General features: G+C 42.2%; 1 protein-coding gene across 11 annotated transcripts in view; it reads left to right on the forward strand.

Moving 5' to 3' along the window:
• PRR5 (proline rich 5) overlaps window positions 1–20,390 on the forward strand; it is a 130,420-nt gene that overhangs the window by 91,437 nt on the left and 18,593 nt on the right. For all 11 annotated transcript variants that reach the window (XM_064421517.1, XM_064421519.1, XM_064421515.1 and 8 more), the window contains 3 exons: window positions 216–273; window positions 3,048–3,139; window positions 4,947–5,087. In XM_064421517.1, the coding sequence (XP_064277587.1) occupies window positions 216–273; window positions 3,048–3,139; window positions 4,947–5,087 (291 nt within the window). The remainder of the gene's footprint in view (window positions 1–215; window positions 274–3,047; window positions 3,140–4,946; window positions 5,088–20,390) is intronic.

Genomic DNA, 20,390 nt, shown 5'->3' on the forward strand with positions numbered 1-20,390 from the left:
AAATACATCCTCTGTCCTAAAAACAGCAGGTGACCATAGCATCATTTCACAAGTGTCCCAAGTGAGTTAAATAAGATGGACACCGCAAGAGTTCTTTGATGATTAATTTTTAAAATAAAAGACCCCCTTCACTGTCTAAAGTTAAGAATTATCTAAATGTGATGGTGGTAGGGAAGTACAGAATTGAGTAAATGCAGTCTGTATTTTATTTACAGAATCAGCTGCTCACAAAAGGCATGGTGATCCTAAGGGACAAGATCTGGTTTTATGAAGGTAACTTGGATTTTAGCATGGCTATGTATGTCACAGGTGTTTTAGCAGATGCATTCTGGAGGCACTGGCATGCTTTCCACGATCTTCCTGGGACTATGGATTAGTTTGTCTCAATCCATTCCTACAGTCTGTTGTTGGGTCCTGCCTTGGTGCTCTCATCACCCTTCATAAAGGGGAGGGGATTGCCTAGAGGAGAATTGAAGGAGTCAGGGAAGGATTGCCTCCAGCAAGGACACTTCCTTCTCCTTCAGTTACATCCTGCTCAGGAAATTTGAAAAAGGACTGAGATACATAATAAAGAAAAAACTAAGTACAAAGATCCCAGTTAGGTTAAATATCTAAGTCCAAAAAAATGCTGTAGCTTGTTTTAAGAGTTATTCTGGAGTCATGCTGGCATAAATGAGGTCAGGCACTGTCTCTCTTGTTTTAAAGGCAAGGCTTCATTCACCTGTCTACTTGGAGGTGCCACCTCTGGAAGTAAAATCAAGGATAAACTTCCACCCAGTGTGTTGCTTTATAGTCACCAATGTTTTGTCTTCCGTTATTATGTGGTGTTTAGATGTATTGTTAAATATACTGTCCTGTACTAGATTTGGCATGGAGATTGTGCCAGGGGAGGCTTAGATTACATGTTATAATTTCTTCACCAAAGGAGTTGTTCAGGCATTGGAACGGCTGCCCAGCGCAGTGGTGGAGTCACTAACCCTGCAGGTATTTAAAAGTCATGTGGGTGTGGCACTTGGGGACATGGCTTAGAGGTGGCCTTGGTAGTGATGGCTTCATGGCTGGATTTAATGATCTTGGAGATCTTTTCCAACCTAAACAATTCTGTGATTCTGTACATCAGATGGTGAAATGGTTTCATAATAGCTTCAAGAATTATTGCCCATGTAAACATTCTAAAGATCTTTGGGTAATGAAGGCAGTTTCAAAGAAATGCATCTTTCCTTTCCAAATCTGTAGTCATAATGTCACGTAGTCTAAATATACTGCTTAAGCAGGAGCTTGGAGATTGTTGTTTTCATTAGTCTCAGCTATCTATAACTCCTGGATGTGACCTTTCATTACTGACAGTACAGTTGATCAGATTAAGGTGGTGTTATGGAATAAAGCTTTTCTGGTGAAAAGAGAGTAGCCCTGAACATCACAAAAAGAGAACCAGCATCACATTAAAAACCCCAAAGCTCACAAAAAAGTACTGAAAGTCCTTAAGCTGAACACCAAATTCCTCAGTCATATAAAATAACAGCTTGGAGAGCACAAGGGGAGCTGTAGGGATTGCAAGGTCTTCATTGCTGCTTTGTAAATCACAAAGGAAGTTGTTTTATAAGTAAATCAGCAAATGAGATACAGACCTACCTACATCCAATCTTCCCCCCCTCCAGTATTACCAGCTTGAAAATCAAAAATACTGTATGTGGTGTTTGAGATCAAAGCTTAGATGAAAACCTAAAATGTGAGACCACTAAAGGGCTTTCAAATATAGGACCATGTTTAGGAAATACCAAATTTCAGCAAGCTGCTGATTTTAAACTAATTTTGTTTTTTTACCAAAAAGGCAGGGGGATCAAGTATCCCATAATAGAGATTAGCTAACTCTGAGTGCAGTTAGCAGTGTTGATGCTTTCATGCATAATTGCTTTGTGATATGTGTGTAATTCTGAGCAAAACACTCCCTAGATAAGGCTCCAAGTAATTCTGTAATACTAAAATTAATAATAGCATCACATTCTGACACCAATAGCAATACTGATTGGTTGCTACTGAATTTGCTTCTTGGTAAGTCATATTGTCATGTCTGGATACATCAGAATCTCTGATGTCATGTCCTCCATAACACTTGCTGGTGGAGGTGCAGGGGCATTGCTCTCCTCTCACAGTTGGGCTGAGGTCGTAGGAATGGTAAAGAGCTTGTCCAAGGTCACGTGGGCCATTTTGGGGAACAGGGATCTGAAGGCAGAACCCACCTATTGAACCAGATTTCCTCTGGGATCTTGGCTCCTGCATTTGCCTCTGTTGTGTAAAATGTTCTGTAAGGAACAATATCCAACTTGGTTGTACAGCCTGGCCAGAGCTCCTCCAGATTCTGCTGGGCAGGATTCCAGGTGGCTGCAGCTTGGGAAGGAATGGACATGGAGGTGGCCTTGTTGTGAGGACAGTGGGGAACTCACCCCATAGCAAATTCCAACTGCGAGGCTTGAAAGTTAGAGTAAAAATTACAGCCCTATGATTGTTCTTTTCCATGGACTTGGGTGAGATTTTCTGTGTAAAGGGAACAGGGAGCAGTGGAAAAGCTACAAGGGATCAGTTTGAGAGGGTGCTTTACAAAGCACCTCCACAGAGCGTGGTTTGCTCTACTGCCCTGCAGCTTGAAAGGCAGGAGGGAGCACAGTTGGGTAAGTTCCTCTGCAGTAATGCTTCCACATTTAACCTGCTGTGTTCTCCCCCTGCTCTCCTCCGAAGTCCTGTCCAGCAAGTATTACTGCAAGAGGAAGATGTAACCTGGGCCATTACTCTTCATTCTTCACAGGGTTTTCCTGAGTAACCTCAGACTCTGAGTTTATTAACAATATTGGATGAGTCACCTGAAAAGAGACAAATATGGAAGGATCTGATACACCACTATGGAAAACTAATTCCATACTACTAATAGTTGCTGCTGCATGATTCATCTTGGCATATAGCACATTCACATTGTTTCCTGCATGTTTTACTTTTTCCAGCTAGCTGGTAACAACCAAAACTCTTCACTATTTTGTTTTGTGTTTTTGCAGGGCAGAAGCTGCTAGACACCTTAGCTGAAACATGGGATTTTTTCTTCAGTGATGTGCTGCCCATGCTGCAGGCTATTTTCTATCCCGTGCAGGTGAAAAAATTACTCTATTATCATAGAATCTTGAAAAACTGGAAAAAGCAACTTTACAGGTTCATCAGCAGCTTGATGCAATGCTTAAGTCTGTCTCCTTGGGCCAGCCTCCCAGTGCAGCTGTTCTGTTTAGTCATGTCATGCAAATAAGTTACTTATGCAAATGGTTTGAAGGGCTCAGATGGAAAAGATGAAGGGGAACTTTGAAAACAAAAGTAGAGAGCAGGAAGGCTGTTTAGTGCATCTGCCAATCACACTAAAAGTCAAAAAAGGTTATGAATGATAAACTGATGTGTTGCACAGTGAAATAAATGGAGTTCTGTTGATTTAAATATATGCATTTCCTTCTCTCCAATGTGAATTTTGTCTTTGAAGTATCTCCACTTTTCAAAAGGAATTGTATTTCTGAGATAAAATTCTATGCTAAGTGGACAGCAAAAGTCAATGAAGTTTGATGAGCAATGTCAATCTGTTTGATGACAGATTTTGACTCCAGTAATTTTAAATGCACAGTAGATACTTGATCTTCTAATGTAGTGATAGCCAGAAAGTATTGTTAATCACTGAAGTCTCAAGGAAATCTGTTCCACACAGGTGCAAGTGATCTTTGCAGTTGCTCATAGATGCCTACAGATTTTATTGGGAACTGGGTGCCTGAGTATATCTGGGGAAACTTGGGAAACCTTCTCCCATTTTTTCAAGTGGACATTATGCCTAAAATGATTACTCAAAAGTTAACAATATTACTGTTTGCATCTTCAGACAGTTACAGGTGTGAAGTCTGAATTTAGACTCTGTTGTGTATCTGAGGCCTTAAAATATTTTAGTAACACAAGTCTTATCCCCTATCAGATGGAAATAATTATTTGAATTTCCAAAGAAACCTTGAGGATTTAAGAATCCTAAGTCCCATGTAAATTCAAATAGATCTTGTTGCTCATGTTCTGAGTTTTGTTCCAAAAGCCCAGTTGGTGCTTATGTGCTCTTGTAATTTCTATTCATAGCAACTGAAGCAGATTTGGGGGCTTCTTTACTTCAGTTTAGATCATTTGGGAAGTGAAAAGGAATAGGTTGGGTCAGGCTTATTTATTCCAGACTTAAGTCAACACCAGTTGAATACCAAACCTCCCATATGTACAGCCAAGTATAGCCAAGGAAAAACCCCTAATGCCGGAAAGAGAAACAGTTTCACAGCTCTAAGTAAGGTGGGCACCGTTATTCTCTGCAGACAGAGCTGGAGTTTTTTTCTTCAGCTGGGAGCTTTCCTCAGTGAGAAGGTATTGCTGAACCAAAGACAGATGGCTTTGAAAATGCAGTATGAAACTCCAGCTCTGTTCCTGCTTTACAGTGAACTCTCTCAAACAGTACAGAGAGGAGTATCCACAGGTGGGCTGAGTCAGGATTCCTGCCAAATTTGGAGACAGTAAGCAGGGAGTACTCAAAATCTTACAAAATAATGGAAATTCAACCAATTTGCAGTCATACCTTTTTTTTTAACTTATGATATATTTAATTTGCGATGAACTGTTAAAATACAAAATATTCCAGTTCTTATCCCACCCCAACCCTTCATCCTCTCCACATGCAGTCAGACACAGTCGCCATCCGTAGAGGTCATTACTGCCAAATCAGATTTACTGTGCCGACTTGGGGGCTGCTCTCTGTCCTTTGTTATGTTTTCTCCATGTTTCGTGTGGGTTTACCATTCTTGTAATCCCTTGGGAGTGGAGGAAGGAATTTGAACAGAGGATTTTGAAACTCGTTTCACACTGCTTATGATCGGTCTTGCTTTCTTTGTGTTTCCAAGGGAAAGGAGCCCTCGGTTCGGCAATTGGCTCTTCTGCATTTTAGGAATATAATTACCCTCAATATCAAATTGGAAGATGCATTATCCCGTTCCAGAGCCAGAGTTCCACCCTCTATTATTCAAATGCTGTTAATACTTCAGGTAAATTGGTTACTTTCCTCAGCCTGTCTTTCTGTACTGCATTGTTGAAGTCTTCTTAAACAGTCTCTGATTTTGCTCGTTCATTGGAAATATCTTACCCAGAATACCAGAGCTTCTGTGCTCCTATGGTCATAATATCTAAATCCTAATATTCTAGTATCCAAATAGCTGAATGTCTAGTGTCTAAAAAATCTTATTATCCTTATTTTCTAAATTATCCAATAGTTTAATAATAATCATATACTCTATATTAATATGTTATCTAGTATAGAATATCTAATAATATAATAAATAATGTGACATATAATGGTATAATAAAATAATATGATAATTTTAATAATGAAACTCTCCAATATCTTAAAGTAGCGACTGTAGAAATGCTGTAAGATCAAGAGAGTGTGAGAGTACAGACTTGTTTTGCAGCTGGGCCTTGAAACATGAAGTTTTGCAAGGTGTGTGGTGATGGCATGATTTCCATTAGATGCTGTGTGTTGCTGCATTAGCAGTTCAGAATATGAAGGTTCACATCTGGAATACACATCAAAGTGAATATACAATTAATACAGCAATGGTTGAATCATGGTCATATTTGGTCACTGGAACCAAATTCTGTCAAAATTGACAATAAAAAAACATTAGGACCAGATACTGGTATTTGATTTCAGTGTTAGATTTTTTTCTCTCTGTGTGTGTAATAGCAGGAGAAACAAAATGACAAAATCCAGACAAAAAGCAATTTTAAGATATTTTTATTTGCTTAATTAAATAAAAGCATGAGATATGATGTGGAGAAAAGAAATGAGGCAGAAGGGAAAGTGAGAACCAGGAGTGGATTTTTAAAGGGTAGGGGAATTGAGATTTTCATGGCTTCTGGTTTTTTATAAATGTTTCTTTGCTCTTCATCACAGTATGAAATAGTTCTGTATCTGAAATTGTTTTGAAGAGCAAGATAATCTAATGAGGCCAATTTTGAAAATGGAGGAAAGGAGCAAGATACTGTCTGCTGGGTCAAGAAATGGGATTTCACCTCTCAGTGAAATCAGTGATATGTCAGTGTCCATTTGTTGGGGTGTTTATGGTGTGTTTAGCCTGATTGTCTCAGGAAAAAATCCTTATCATATAGGAACGTCTGCTTGGTCTTGTCTCCCTTCTCATAGCCCCCACCTTCCAGAAGCTTCTTGAAACTGCTGGCTGACAGTGACACAGTATGGGAGTCTCATGGAAACTGGTGTCTGGAGAGAGGAGAGGAGCCTCAGGGAAAAGCTGCAGCATGGCCTTAAATGTGTAATGAGGCATCAAGGAATTCACAGGGATTGAGCCATGAGCCCAGCTGCATTAGCAGACACCAGAGACTCCACACAAGACAGTGCCATTGCAAAAACCTTCTTCACAGGGATGTTCTTAGGCCTCAGCCCTTCTGAGGTGTGAGGCAAACTGCCCGTTCTAAGTCAGGCTTCCGTTCTAAATCAGGCTTCAGCGGCATTGTTGCTGACAGGTCTGCAAGCTTTTTGTGATTACTTTAGGGAGTCTGTGTTGGCTGCAGGCAGGATCTGGCTTTTAATGGATTAAATGGTGAGCTGGCAATTGAGTACCATCCTGATTTTTCCTTTGCAAATCTGCTTTCTTCAGCAACCCAAAGTGTTAACACCGTGGATGCCTGTTTAGAGCAAAGGGTCAAATCCATTCTTGTTGCAAAGCTGTTCATGGAAATCAATAACCAAGTGAGAGGGAATTTGCCCCTGGGTGTTTATTTCTGCATATTTTGCATATGGTTGTGTGGTGGGGATGGTGAAAATCTTATCTTGGCAATAGCTCTGCTAATCTCGTGGTTTCAAACCTAATGGGAATTGTGGGAAAAGGTCAGAAGAAAATCTGGGAATTGGCTAATTACATTCTTAACGGTGTTAGTAAGTAGTTGGAATTCAGAGCAAAGACTTTTTTCTGAACTCAAATGTCATGTTAAACAAAATCAAATTTTATGCATTAGTGGCATAGTGGAATTTTCTCAATTTAGGTGAACTCCATTTGTTAATAAGGCTGGAAGAGAGCAATTCAGCTGTCCAATGAGCACATGGTGGTCTTGTGCACTTTGATTTTCTGGGCTGAGAGATGGTGTCTTGATGGGGATGTTGTCTAATCATGATTTGTGACCACTGTGAACACCACTTCCATAAGAAACTTGGTGACTGGAGCAGAGTCCCATGGATAGAAGACGTTGCCAGTGATAGCATCTGGACCAAGTGTTGAACTTAGAGCTGAGATTTTCTCTTTCTGTCCTTGGCAGCCTCTTGCAGCTGTGTGATGTAGTTAAGGAATAGCGCATGTTCTTTAAGACAGCAATTGTAATGTCAGAGGTTGAAATGCACCACTCTGTCAGACTGGATTAAAGTGGCAGAGCTTTGGGAACTAATGCATGGTGCATCTGGTATTATCTTTTACCTTCTCAGGGTGTAGGGGAAAAGCTTTGTTAATTTGTCAGGAGAGGATACTTTCCTTATTGGACAGAAAGGAAAACTTTTTAAAGAGGAAATGGAACTGCTCCATTTAAAGGAGCAGAGGTCAGTTCTCAGGTTAATTATTAGACTTGGGTTCTTCAGTTCAATAGAGCTGCTTCTCACCAGTGCTGTAACCTGGTGTAATTACAAACCAGCAATCTTTCAGGAAAGGGAGAGCTCTGGGACGAATAATATTCCTGTTCTGGCAGTCAGTGATAGTTTTATCACAGCTTGCAAGAAGGGCCTTATATCACTCAAACTGAGTTGCCAGCATAGCCTGGCTCAATTACAAAGCACAAACTGAAATGTTAATCCTTTGTGGCTGCTCATAGGCAGCACAAGCTGAAGTGCCTGCAGGATGCTCCTGTTTAAGTTGTAGGGCATTTAAGAGCAGAGTTATGGATGAAGGAAGGAAAAGAACTAAAACTGCTTTTCAGCACTGAATGATGCACAGGAGCTCAGTCTGCTTTAAATGATGATACTGGAGGGAGAGGGGTAAGTAGAGGAAGAGTTTAGAAAAGAACTTTGTGAAGCAAAACCACTACTATCCAACTTGCTTCCCAAAGTATGTTGTCAAAAATTGCCCTGGCTGCTGAAACTGGAACATCTTGTCTCCAGGTATCTCTCCTGAGGTCTGAGAAAGCTGAAAGAGAAGAATTAAAGAGTGTTCATCTGCATCTTTCAGTTAACATTAGGATTATTTGAATTCACAGAATCTCTTAAGGTGACCTGACATATTTGAAAAACCAAGAGCACAACACAATATCTCTTGTGCTGCGGGAGGAGGCCTCACAAAACAGTATCTCTCATGCTGGGGGATGAGGCATCACTAAATACAAGCTCTAAAGAAAAGAAATAAAACCTGTGGTTTCCTCTTTGGCTCTCTGTGCCTCGTTTGAAGTCCCTTGCCCATTGTCTCTCTCTGTTGAGGAAGACAAAATAAGCTGCCCACTGTGACCTTTTTGTTATTTCTGCAAAGTTCCTTCCATTTTAAAGGAGTGGAAAAGTACGTTGCAAGATCTGAAAGTGAAATGCAGAGAGTGCTGGTTTTCCATCTCAGCAGCCACACATGAAACTAAGGACAGCATAGTGGTTAAAAACAAAATAACCTTTGCTGTCAGAAAGCTACAGCTATAGAGGTGCTGTAACCCTGTAATGCCAGTTGTAGTCAATTCTTTATGGCTGCAGGTTTTCACAAGTGGTGGTTGCTTTTGGGAGGTTTTCTTACTAACTCTCCTAGACCTGAAGCATAGGTTGAACAAAGTGGTGTGGGTGTGAGGTTTTCACATGCTTTAACTTATCTTCACATTTGTCTGAATTCCTGGTTTAGAAGACACAAAAAGCAGAAACCAATAAGTAAATGTGTTGTAGACCTTATTTAAATATAAATCAGCGTATCAAAAACCTATACTTTATCTGAGATGTTTTCTTCCTTCCTGTTGAGAGGGTGGTTTGTTTGTGTTGTTTGCATCAGCTCCATGAAGAGTCAGGTAAGAAATCTTGCAGCCAGGACACAAAGAGAAGAGCCCTCTGTTGCTTTGTGTTCACACATGCAAAACTGAGAATCTGGCCTTCAAGATTGGCACTGCAGAGTATTTTGTAGATACATTTATTTCTGTGCAATATTCTCTCTTTTTCTGGTTCATTTATTGTCTCTATCAGCAAGTGCAGTTTGCAGTAGTTACAGTGACAAAAGTTTGTTATCCTGGAATGAATTTGTACTGCTGGGATTTTTAACAAGGGATAGCATCTGATGAGGAGTACTTGTGATACTTGATTCTGAGTAAGCTAAGAGTTGTCAGCTGCTTCTGTCACTGGACACCAAGTATCCCCAAGCCTCCTCCATTGCAAGAGTCTTCATGCACCCAAGGCTGGGTAAAAGTCCTGAATGCTCAGACTTATAAGTCATCAATTTCCCAGCAATGTTAGATGAGCCTAAAGTGTATAGATTAGCAACAACTTCAGGAGGAGCCTAAAAAATTAGAAGATTTATTCTCTTGGACATTAAACATCGCATCTTATTCCTTGGCAACTCACAGGTGATCTCTGCATTTCTGTGCATGTGTGTATTTGCCTGAGAGTATAATATGACAGTCCTAAAGCATTTGTGAATGCAGATAAACTAAGTCCAGCTCAAATGTGTTCCATGAACAGCTCTTCAGAGACATTCATCTTTGTGTGGATTCATTTGTTCAGTTCTTGGAAAGTCACAGGAGCTTATTAGACTGCTCTGGCCTATGCCCAGGGGAGTCACTTAGGTGGGAATCAGACACCTATAAAAGGAAGAAAGGCATACCATTATTTTCCTTGGGTCTTATTTAATGAACTGGCTGCTCAGCTTCTGCAGAATTCTAAGCACTGTATTTAATGCTTCAAAGTAACTTACTTTGAATTCTCAATAATTTAATATCTTTTACTGGTCCTTATCTTTCTGCTTTTTCTTTTGCAGTTCCATATAAAATGTTTAATGACAATTTAAAGAAACATAAGACATTGGATATCTGTAGGTCAGGCAGAGACTAACCTGCTTCTAGTGTTTGGTTCTTTCCAGAAAGAAAAATCTGTTTGCTGCCTATCCTTATGCAGCCAAGCCATTTGAAAAACTCACCAGCTGAACACAAACCATGGCTGGGTGTTTTGTCTTCCTTATCTTTTATCTGTGCCTCATTGCTACCAGTGAAAGGAAGGAAGAGACAGAGCAGCTTCTGACACTGACATTGACATAATTTGGCACTTGCTGGAGATTAAAGTGAATGTGACAAGATCTTTCTTTCTGGGGCAGTAACAGGGATCTGAAGTGCTGACTTTTGTCAGTATGGCAATGGCAAGCTCCTGTGCCTCTCCCTCCTGTGACTGCTGTTGCTATGAGAAAAGCAAGAAGTACGGGCTTTACCGATATGCCAGTGCTTTAGGATAAAATGAGAAGAGGAAAAAATAATGTGAGGCAAGGCTATCGAGGGCACATAACAATACAGCCATGAATGATGCAGCTGCATCTGTCCAGCATGTGCAAAAAGGATACTTATGCATGTAATGCATAAGGCACAGCTTCCCATGGTTGTAAACTGGTATAAAAATGTTAACTTCACAGGGGTTTTGGTGACTTGTGGCATATAAGAATGTGTGATGTACGAGTCCTGCTTTTCCCACTTCATTCTGCCATGAGGTAATACCTTACAAACACACATAGTATAGTCCAAGAGGGTTACCGAAAGTGAGTCCATTGTGAATTCTCAGCCCCCCACACTGGGCTCAAAGAGCCCTCTCAAGGATAAACTACATTCTTCGAGCTTGTTCCAGGCTGCAAAGGTGTGACTTCTGTTTCTTCCCAGCCCAGGCACATTTTCTTGTTTTGCCTTTGGACTGCGGGAGAGGAACCCCTGTGGGGAAGGGTTTCAGCAGATCAGGTCAGCTTAGTCAACACAGGCTTCACCAAAGCAAAATTTAGTCCCTTCTTGAAGCAGTTTTGATTCTGTTTTGAATCTATTTCCTAAAGTGTAAAACATGTCAGAGTTGTTTGCTTGGGATGAAAGTAGCATGCATCATCAGGGAAACCCAGGAGAAGTACCCAAAGTTTTCTAGACAAACAAAGCCTGGCAAACATGGACAAGTGGGCTAGAAGCAGGAGCAGGTACATTCAATTCTCAGTCTTTGTCCCTTGCTCCCAGTTCCTTGGATGCAGGGCATTTAATTAGCCAGATGTCTCTCCAAAATACATTAGTTGATCTTGTAATCCCTCACAGTGAGTTTATTCAATACTTTATGGGACTTGAAGCTTTCAAATAGAGTCCTCAAGCAGAGTGCTCCAGAAGCTGAGCCCCGTTGGAACTAGTAGAACTTGTGCTAGCAGTGTGCCCTGGCTGCAAGGATGGCCAGTGGTGTCCTGGGCTGCATTAGACAAAGTACTGTCAGCAGGTCAGAGAGGTGATCCTGCCCCTCTGCTCAGCAGAGCACACCTGCAGTGCTGTGTGCAGCTCTGGGCTCCTCAGGGCAGGAGAGGCGTGGACCTCCTGGAGAGACTCCAACAAAGCACTGTGAAGGTGGTAAAGGGACAGGAGGAAAGCCTGTGAGGAAGGACTGAGAGAGCTGGGGCTGTGCAGCATGGAGAGAGATGTCTCAGGGGCATCTTGTTACAAATACTTGAAGAGAGAATGTAAAGAAAATGGAACCAAACTCTTCTCTGTGGTGCTCAGTGTCAGTGAGCACAAACTGAAGCAAATGGAGGAAACATTGTCTTTGAGGGTGACTGAGCTGAAGGATTCAGAACTGCATGCACCCTACTCCTGAATAGGGAAGCTGCAACCACACAAGAAAAGTACTTTTCTAAAGTACCAAAAAGATCCATCCTCTCCTCTGTTCAGAGAACTCAATAGCTAAGCTGGTTCTTTATATCTGGAAATTAGTTATTCTATAATTTATTGACAATCTTCATCTTGACTGTTAAATAATTTCTAGCACAGATTGATTATGCTTAAGGGCTACTGCAGAGTCCCATGCAGCAAGTTTTTACATCCCTGTTCACTAGAAGCACCAGCATATCCTCCAAGAAAGCCTGCACTGAGCATGCCCTATTTCCTTTCTTTGTGCATTTCTCTTGCTATCACTGTTGGCAAGAAAATGTTGAATTTAGTTAACTTTAAGGTCTGAAACTGCATGGCTGATTCTATGCATTGCATTACCCTTGGTGTCAAGTTAGCAAAAGCTGAGAAGAATCCATTATCACATCTAATACTTCCATGAGTTTACTCATCAGTTTGCATTGTGTGCATGTGTAAATGGAGGCCAGATGGTGCTACACAAATGTAGTATAATACTGCTATATAAATTTGTATAATACTGCAGGATTTGCTCTGCAGGACTGACATCCTGGGAACAAGGTGGGCATTGGAGATGAGAGAGCCCTCCTTCTTGTGTGTGAGTTCCTACAGTGGGTATAAGAGCGAGATCTTTGAGTTTTTCCTCAGAGTGCTGTGCATGGCCACTGAAGATGGAGGGCATGTGAAGAGGAGACTTCCAGGACAATGCTGTGTGGTGCAGAAAGAGCAGCAGCTCCTGAACAGCTGTGTGCTACAGGAAGGCTTCAGCTCTTGGGCAACACTTGCTGCTCCAAGAACCACTGTGGTCTCATCCAGAGCCTGTGCTGGATGGGTTTAGACAATGAAACAGTGCTGCAGAGCAAACAAAAGCTGTGCATAGATGGCAACAGCTCCTGAGGCCTCTTCTCAACTAAGCAAACCATAATGTAACTTTGCTGCCGTAGGTTTGTCTGTGAGTAGTCTGTGATTTTGTCCAGAAGATTGGTGCAAATCGGATGGCTGGCTGTAAAGTGTGTGCATCTGTCTCTTCTAAGGAACATGGAGCACTGCACATCTCCATCCAGAATATGAACCACAGTGTAACTGGGAGCATATGCTGTGCATGTGGAAAGGACTAGCGACCCATTTGTCTCCAGCTTGTCCCCATGGTGATTTCTTGCCTGCCCTGAGGCAGGGTTGGTGTATGTTACTCAAGTTCCTGAAGGTTGCAATGCAGTAAAGTGGGATAACAAGTTGTCCTGACCTATAAGGGCACTGGTTTCCAAATGTGTCACAAGCAAGGCTGCTGCTCTCTATTTGGCTATGCCCAGCAGCACATCTTGCTGTTTATGTGGTCACCAGGGTGTGCAGACTGCGCTGCACCAAAAGTCTCCACCACCAGTGTTAGCTGAATCATGTATTTTCACAATGGATATTATTCTGCTTCTGCCTTGTGACTAAATTTCAGTTTTCTATGGGAGTGTCTGGGCAATGATTGTTATCCAGTATGTGTCAGATTATCACCATTGCCTGAGTGTTTCTTCTGTCATATTGAGTTTTCCTTTTCTCCAAGGAATCTGCTGCTTTTAAGCAGAAAATAGGTACACTTGTTAGCTGTTTGCCTGTGTGGTTAAGACAGGGCAATACATGAGGGCAGGACCTCACTTTGCTTTCAGAACTGACCCTGTAAATGCTTCTGGCAGTGTTTCCTTTCACATAGCACCAGGTCAGAACTGTTTCAGCATTTTGTTGGCAGACAAGGGCAAGTCCAGCCACCAAGGGTGCCCCTGATGTCCCCATACAGAGGATGCTACGGCAGACTGAGGTCCAGAGTGTTTTATCTGGCCATGAGCTGAGCCATACACAGCCACTTCTTGTCTGTGGGCAGAAGACTTTGCTCTTCTGTTCCATTAAGTTACCGAGAGTGATCATTGCTGAAATGACTTTGTTAAATAATCCAGAACTTTGCCTTTTCCTCTTTTCTTTCCTGAGTTCAGAAGTTGGTAACCTAAGCACCAAGCCATGCTGTGCGTCCCTCAGTGCTGTGTCTGTTACTGGCAGGGCCTGGGGCTTGGGTCCAGAAGGTCTGGTTTGTGTGTTCCCCTGGGTCTCGAGGAATACAGATTTTATTTGTGTTTTATTTTATTCTTTTTTATTTTTTCATTTAAAAGCTATCCAGCAGTTTGTCAGTTGAAGCAGAAGACAATCCTTTGCACCAATACTTACTCATGCACACATGCTGATCAGCTGAAGTGTTAAAGCTCAAGGTGAGTGCTCCAGCCTTTAGTCAATGACCAGTCATTGATTTAGCACAACCACAAGTTTGAGGTGGGCATGAAGTAGTTCCTCCATTGCATCCAGTTTTTAGGGTACCTTTAGACACTAGAGATACTTTTCAATGTATAATTTATTAGGTAAATGGTCTCTTAATAGCCTGTGCTAAAGAGGGATGTGAAAAGCAGCTGAGCCATTCCTAGGTGTTGCAAGTGGTGGGTACTATTAGTCAGAACCGAAAAACACAGAACCTGTGATTTTTTATAAGTACTGAGTGAAACACTGAGTTACTGCTGGTCAATTAAAAGCACTTTGGGTGTTTAATAGTTGTTTATGATGATATTAATACACAGATGAGTGAGGAGTTACTTGAGGCAATGTGTGTGCAGCTGTTGACCCACAACTGAAGCAGCCTCTGGTAAAGGTGAATGCAGAGGGGCTTGTGTGGCAGAGGAGCTCAGCAGATGACAGGGGGCTTGCCCATGGACTGAAAGAGGAGCTCAGGGTGGGTGTGGGGTATTGTGAAGCAGCAGATGTCAAAGGGATGAAGCAAAGTTTTAAAATGGAAGGAATCAGGCATGAGAGAGTGATGGCCAGATTGGGATCCATCTAAGGCCCTGAAGTGGAATTATGTAAGGCAAACATCAATGAAAAGCAGGTAGCAAGAACAGCCAGCAGCCAGGCTTGTTAGTGGTCTCTTGCCATATATGAGACATCCCTTTAGGGTGTGCATGAGGTGGCCAGAGGATGTGATAGTTTTAGCTGTAGCTCTTTTGTCTTCAGCTGTTGTGAGTTCTGTGCTTAGTTCTCTGGTCTGTTGCATTGCAGGATTTTTAGGGTAAATCATTTTTCCATCAGTGTAACTCACCAATTGTCAAGATTTCAAGGCAGCTGGATGGGGTGGTGAATATATTATTCTTGTGCTGGTGGCTATCAGAAATACTTAGGAAGAAAATTTCATCTTTGTTTTATATCATGCTGCACTACCAAATACTTGTGAACAGGCTGTAATTCCCAGAGCACTGGGGCAGAAGCTGCTCCATGATCCAGGAGCGGGCTCCTGTGTAGTGGGTTGGATGCCAGGCACCCACCAAAGCCTCTCTCATCACTCACCTCCACAGCTGGACAGGGGAGAGAACACACAAAAAAGGGTTGAGGTAAGGACCAGGAGAGATCTCTCATCAAATACTGTTACAGGCAAGAGAGCCTAATTAGAGATACTAATTGAATTTATGGCTAACAAAACCAGAGCAGGATAATGAGAAATAAAACTTTAAAAACATCTTCTTCCCACACCCCTCCTTCCCAGCTATACCTCCTACTCCAGCTGGGCAGGGAGGCAGGGAATGGGGGTTATGATCAGTTCATCACCCACTGTTTCTCCCACTGCTTCGGGAAAGGACTTGCTCCCCTGCTTGCACCATGGGGTCTGTCCCACGGGAGACAGTTCTCCATGAACTTCTCCAGTGTAAGTTCATCTCACAGGCAACAGATCCCTGGAAACTGCTGCAGTGTGAGCCCATTCCATGGGCAACGCTCCCCATCAAACTGCTGCAGCATGGGTCACCTTACCATGGGTACGGTCTTTCAGGGACAGGCTGCTCCAGCACGGCCCCCTCCTTCCACAGCCCTCCCATGGGGTCACAGCCTCCTCTCAGGCATCCCCCTGCTCTGGCATGGGTCTCCTTCACAGGCTGCTGGTGGATGGACCTCACCATGGTCGCAGAGGAATCCCAGCTCCTCTGCCTGGAACACCTTCTCCCCCTCCTTCTTCACTGACCTTGGTGTCTGCTGAGTTTTCTCTCACATATTCTCACTTCACTCTTCTCTGGCTGCAATTACAGCTGTGCAAAAACTTCTTTTTTCCTTTTTTCTGAAATACATTATCGCAGAGGCATTACCACCATTTCTAATTGGCCCAGCCTTGTCCTGAAGCACATTCATCTTTGGAACTGCCAGGGACTGTCTCTGCCAGACATGGAGGAAGCTTCCAGCAGCTTCTTCTTGCAGAAGCCACCCTTGTACCCCCCACCTTGCTACCAAAGCTTTGCCATGCAAACCCAGTACAGCTGTATTTCATTATTGGTCTGTCTGCACAGGCTGTTAATGGTGGGGATTTGCCACCTCTTCGCTTCCTAGTACAGGTAAAAAGGAGATCTGCAGCTTCTCATCTAGTTTTTTGGGGTAAGAAGAGAGAGGAATAAGCAGCAACGGATGCACAAACCCAACTCCCATTCTGCCATGTGCCAGGTTTCCTTGAGACAGGAACATAACACACCCTACCTCTGCTCAGAAGAGTGTGGGAAGCCTAAAATTCTGTATCCTAATTCAATCAGACTGTCTAAGGATATGGACCAAACTACCAGCAGCCTAAATAGTGGCTGTCATTCATTTTCATGGCTGTCTGTCTTTGGGGAATTGCTTCATGTCTGAGTTTCTTACCAGAGCCTGAGGAAAGGAAGTAACCAAGACCAGGTGAGAAGTGGTGTAAGGCAGGTGACTAATTTCTGGATTCCTTTTCGACTCAGAGCAGCTCCCCAATGGGCTGGGCTTGGGCAGCCTGGTTTACAGTCACTTGGAAGTGCTGACACTATCATGAAATGTTAGGAGTCCTTTTTGAAAGAAAAAATGAAAGTATTTATGTTGTAATGGTGAATAAAGAGCCTGGGTGCAGCAAGGACCACCTAGTTGCAGAGGGACAGAGGCTGCAGGCAGGTTTGTATCCTCCACCAAGCTGGAGCAATGCCAGGATTACTTACCTGCATGTTCACTTCTTTGAGGGAAGAATAGGGTGGGGAGAATTAATGTAATAGGAAACAGAAGTACAGACTTGTGATTGTGCTTATTTTGTTGCCGTGGTAAACGAAAGCAAGGACATTTGCTGATTTCTAAAAATTTATTTAGGTAAAGAAAAATTGTGGCAAATGTTATCAAAATAGTTCATGTTCCTGGCAGCTTTACAAGTCAGGTAGCATGTGCCTAGTTACAATGTTAATAATGGCTTAGCAGTATTTTTTGTTATAATTTATGTACACCGAAAAAAAATATTCAAAGCATTCCATATTTGGAGTGCTTTGAAGAATAGCATGTAAAAGGTTAAAGTAATGAACACTGAACATGTTTTAAGGTTATCTTTGAGAGGGACCCTTTACATTTTTCAATGCCTGCCTGAGGTTGCTTTTCCTTTAGGACTTTAAAGCTTAAATAAATCCTATATACAGAAGAAATTCTTCCCTGTTGCAGTGGTGAGACCCTAGCACAGATTGCCCAAAGAAGCTGTGGGTGCCCCACCTGTGCAATTGTCCAAGGCCAGGTTGGATGGGGTTTGGAACACCCTGGTCTAGTGGAAGGTGTCCCTGCAGGGGATGGGATGAGATAAGCTTTGAGGTCCCTTCCAACCCAAACCATTCTCTGATTCTATCATTGTACATATTGAAAAAGGAGGCGATTGTACATATTGAAAAAGGAGGCTGTGGCTTTATGTGCTTAGGTACAAATCCCCTACCTATTCTTCTGAACATACCTGTTTACTCATTTATTCTTTCCTTTGTGCTTTCACAAGAAGCCCTTGTGCCCTTCAAAAGCTCAGTAGGAGTTTGTGGTTAGTTTGCAGAATTAACAGGGATGCAAACCTGAGCAGTTTGGTGCATCCCTACTTACTGGAATGATTGTGGATTTCACTTATGGGGTTTTGTTCCTAAATAAAAGTTTTATTCCACTGCCACACTCAAGCGTAGCAGTGGAGCCCATGCGCGTGGCTGGTCCAGCAGATGGGACAGTGTCTTCATAAAGTAAATAACCCGTAGTCTTTAAGGATGTGGCCCTTCTGGGAGTGCTTGCATGTTTACATATCAAAACCAGTCATGCATAGGGCCCCTTTTAATGCATTTGAATTACTACAGAAAAAATTTGGTTTCAAAACCATTTAATTAAGGTTAATGAAGTTTTGGACTTGGGTACTGTATCTCATGCAGTAAGTAATACATGTCTCTGTTCTTGATAGATGTCTTCCATTTGCAACAGTAATTACTTATTCAAGACTCAAATCCCCATTATCCCCACGCCTTCAGAGTAGGGCAGACTCTATATAATATTACATGATAATCCTTTCCAAATGGAGACATAATGAGGTGACCCTTGTTGTGTTTTGAAACAGTGTGATCAGCATGAGGATTTGATCCAGCAGTTCCACTCTTCCAAAAGTACTAAGGTGCTTGCAGATATTTGATATTGAGCTGTTTTGGCCCTCAATTGCAAAATAAATAGGTCAGGTCTATTTCATTCCTTTGAAAGGAATTTAATAGATACATCTCACAGTCACAGAGAAGCATGAAATTCTTCTGCTAAAATGAGATTGGGTTCATGAAAGGACATTGATGAAAGGCAACAGATATCTTTTACAGTAGGTTTTTGCAGGTCTGCAGAGCAAATATTGCATTAAAGATACAGGTAGAATCTCTGTTTTACTGATAATGCTCCAAGTTTTATTTTTTCTCCAAATTGTGATAGAGCTTATTGTAAGCTAAGCAGCCAGCCTTGTGGCTTTTGCTTTATTGCTTCATAGTGAAATACTGAAATAGTAAGGCATTGAGCAGAAGAAGTACAAGAAGAAGCATAAGCTGCCAAAATGACAGCAAAATACTTTATTATCATTATCATTTTATTGATGACTTTCAAGTCCTGTCGTCATTTCTTCAGAAACTGTTGTGACACAACTAACAATCCAAGTTGCCTTAACTCTAAGGCTCATTTCGTTTGCCTTTATAAGCACCAATCACTTAGAAATTTGGGGAAGGGTCTAAAAAGAACTTCTTATAGATACTGATGTAGGTGGGTGTACAGATGTCTACACATACTTAACTATCTATTTATCTGTCTTTACGTACAGATATATGAAACATTTATAATAACTATACTTTCCTCCATCCCCAAGCTTCTACTAGAAGTGCTTTTCTACTGAATTTGGTGTTACAAAAACAGGTCATAGTACATGTGGCACAGGGGATGGGTTAGAAACCTCTGGTAGGGAGACAGGAGTTTAAATGCACTCTTGGGCCTGGCACCTAAATCAAAACAAAATAAGTGAGAATGTCATTACATCATATGGACAGTTTAGATTGGGAAAGCTGAAATTGTCCTTGCTAAACTTTGGGATGTACTTGTATTTGGTAACATAGAGGCCCAGAGGATGCTTGTCATTGAGTATCACATCCAAAAGGAATGCAGGAAAACCACTGGTTTGCAGGGTCAGGATGGGATCTGCACCCTTTTATGCTCTTGTTCTGGCAGAAGCTCCACAGCAAGTAAAAGGTTTAAGGGGGTTGCTCCATCAAGCTCCTGCAGAAAAGCTTAGAACAATGGTCAGTGTAGAGGATGTCACAGGTAATAGAGCATGTTTGTGCAAGGGCGCAGTGCAGAAGTCAGCACTGGCTGCAGCAAACACCCCATATTTTATGAGTTTTCAGTATGTTTTTATACATATCCCTTGGAATACAGAACTGAGGATTAAAACTAATAGCAGGCTGTGTCAATACTGAGTGGTTTTACACTGTAATGGTAGAATTCAGTGGCCTCTTCACTTCAAAGGTGGCAACTAAAAGATGCTGAAATGAAAAAGAGGTGGAGATTAACAATGCTTTGAGAGAACAGAAATAAAGGTTGAGGGCAAGACTGAAGAAGAATCAGGTGGTGAGGAAGCTGGGTTTTTCAGAGAAGGGAGTGTTACTCAGGAACAGAGAGCCAGTGGGCTCTGCAGGACAGCAGTGGTGGGGATGAGGTGAGTCTGTGCCCTGCACAGCCCCCGGCCACATGATGGAGAGGTGTCCCAGCGGCTGTAGCTTGGGGGTCAACTCTCCATCCTCTCATCTTACCACAGGAGCCTATCCCAGCCCAGCAGAACTGCTGGAAGTCTCTTTGTATCCTTGCAAGAGCAGCTGTCCATGCAGAATATAGCTCTGGCTTTTGATGAGTTCATCAGAACATATAATTCAAAACCAAAAGAACTCTTCAGACCTGAAGGCTAATAGGAACTCAGTGTTAAGGCACCAACAGGCAAGGACACTTCTGTTGCTCATACAGTTCTGCTGGTGGTAAGAGTAAGTTTTTGAGCAGTGTGGCACTAGTGAGTTACTGGGGTTTGTGAGGAGCCAATTTAGTTTTGATTTGTCTCAACACTGATTGTCAGAGGCATGTGGGGGAGACAAGTAGAAGAAGATGGGAGAAAGCCTTGTCTCTGCGGG

Source organism: Passer domesticus, chromosome 5, assembly GCF_036417665.1.
Source record: "Passer domesticus isolate bPasDom1 chromosome 5, bPasDom1.hap1, whole genome shotgun sequence".
NCBI classification, from domain to species: domain Eukaryota; kingdom Metazoa; phylum Chordata; class Aves; order Passeriformes; family Passeridae; genus Passer; species Passer domesticus.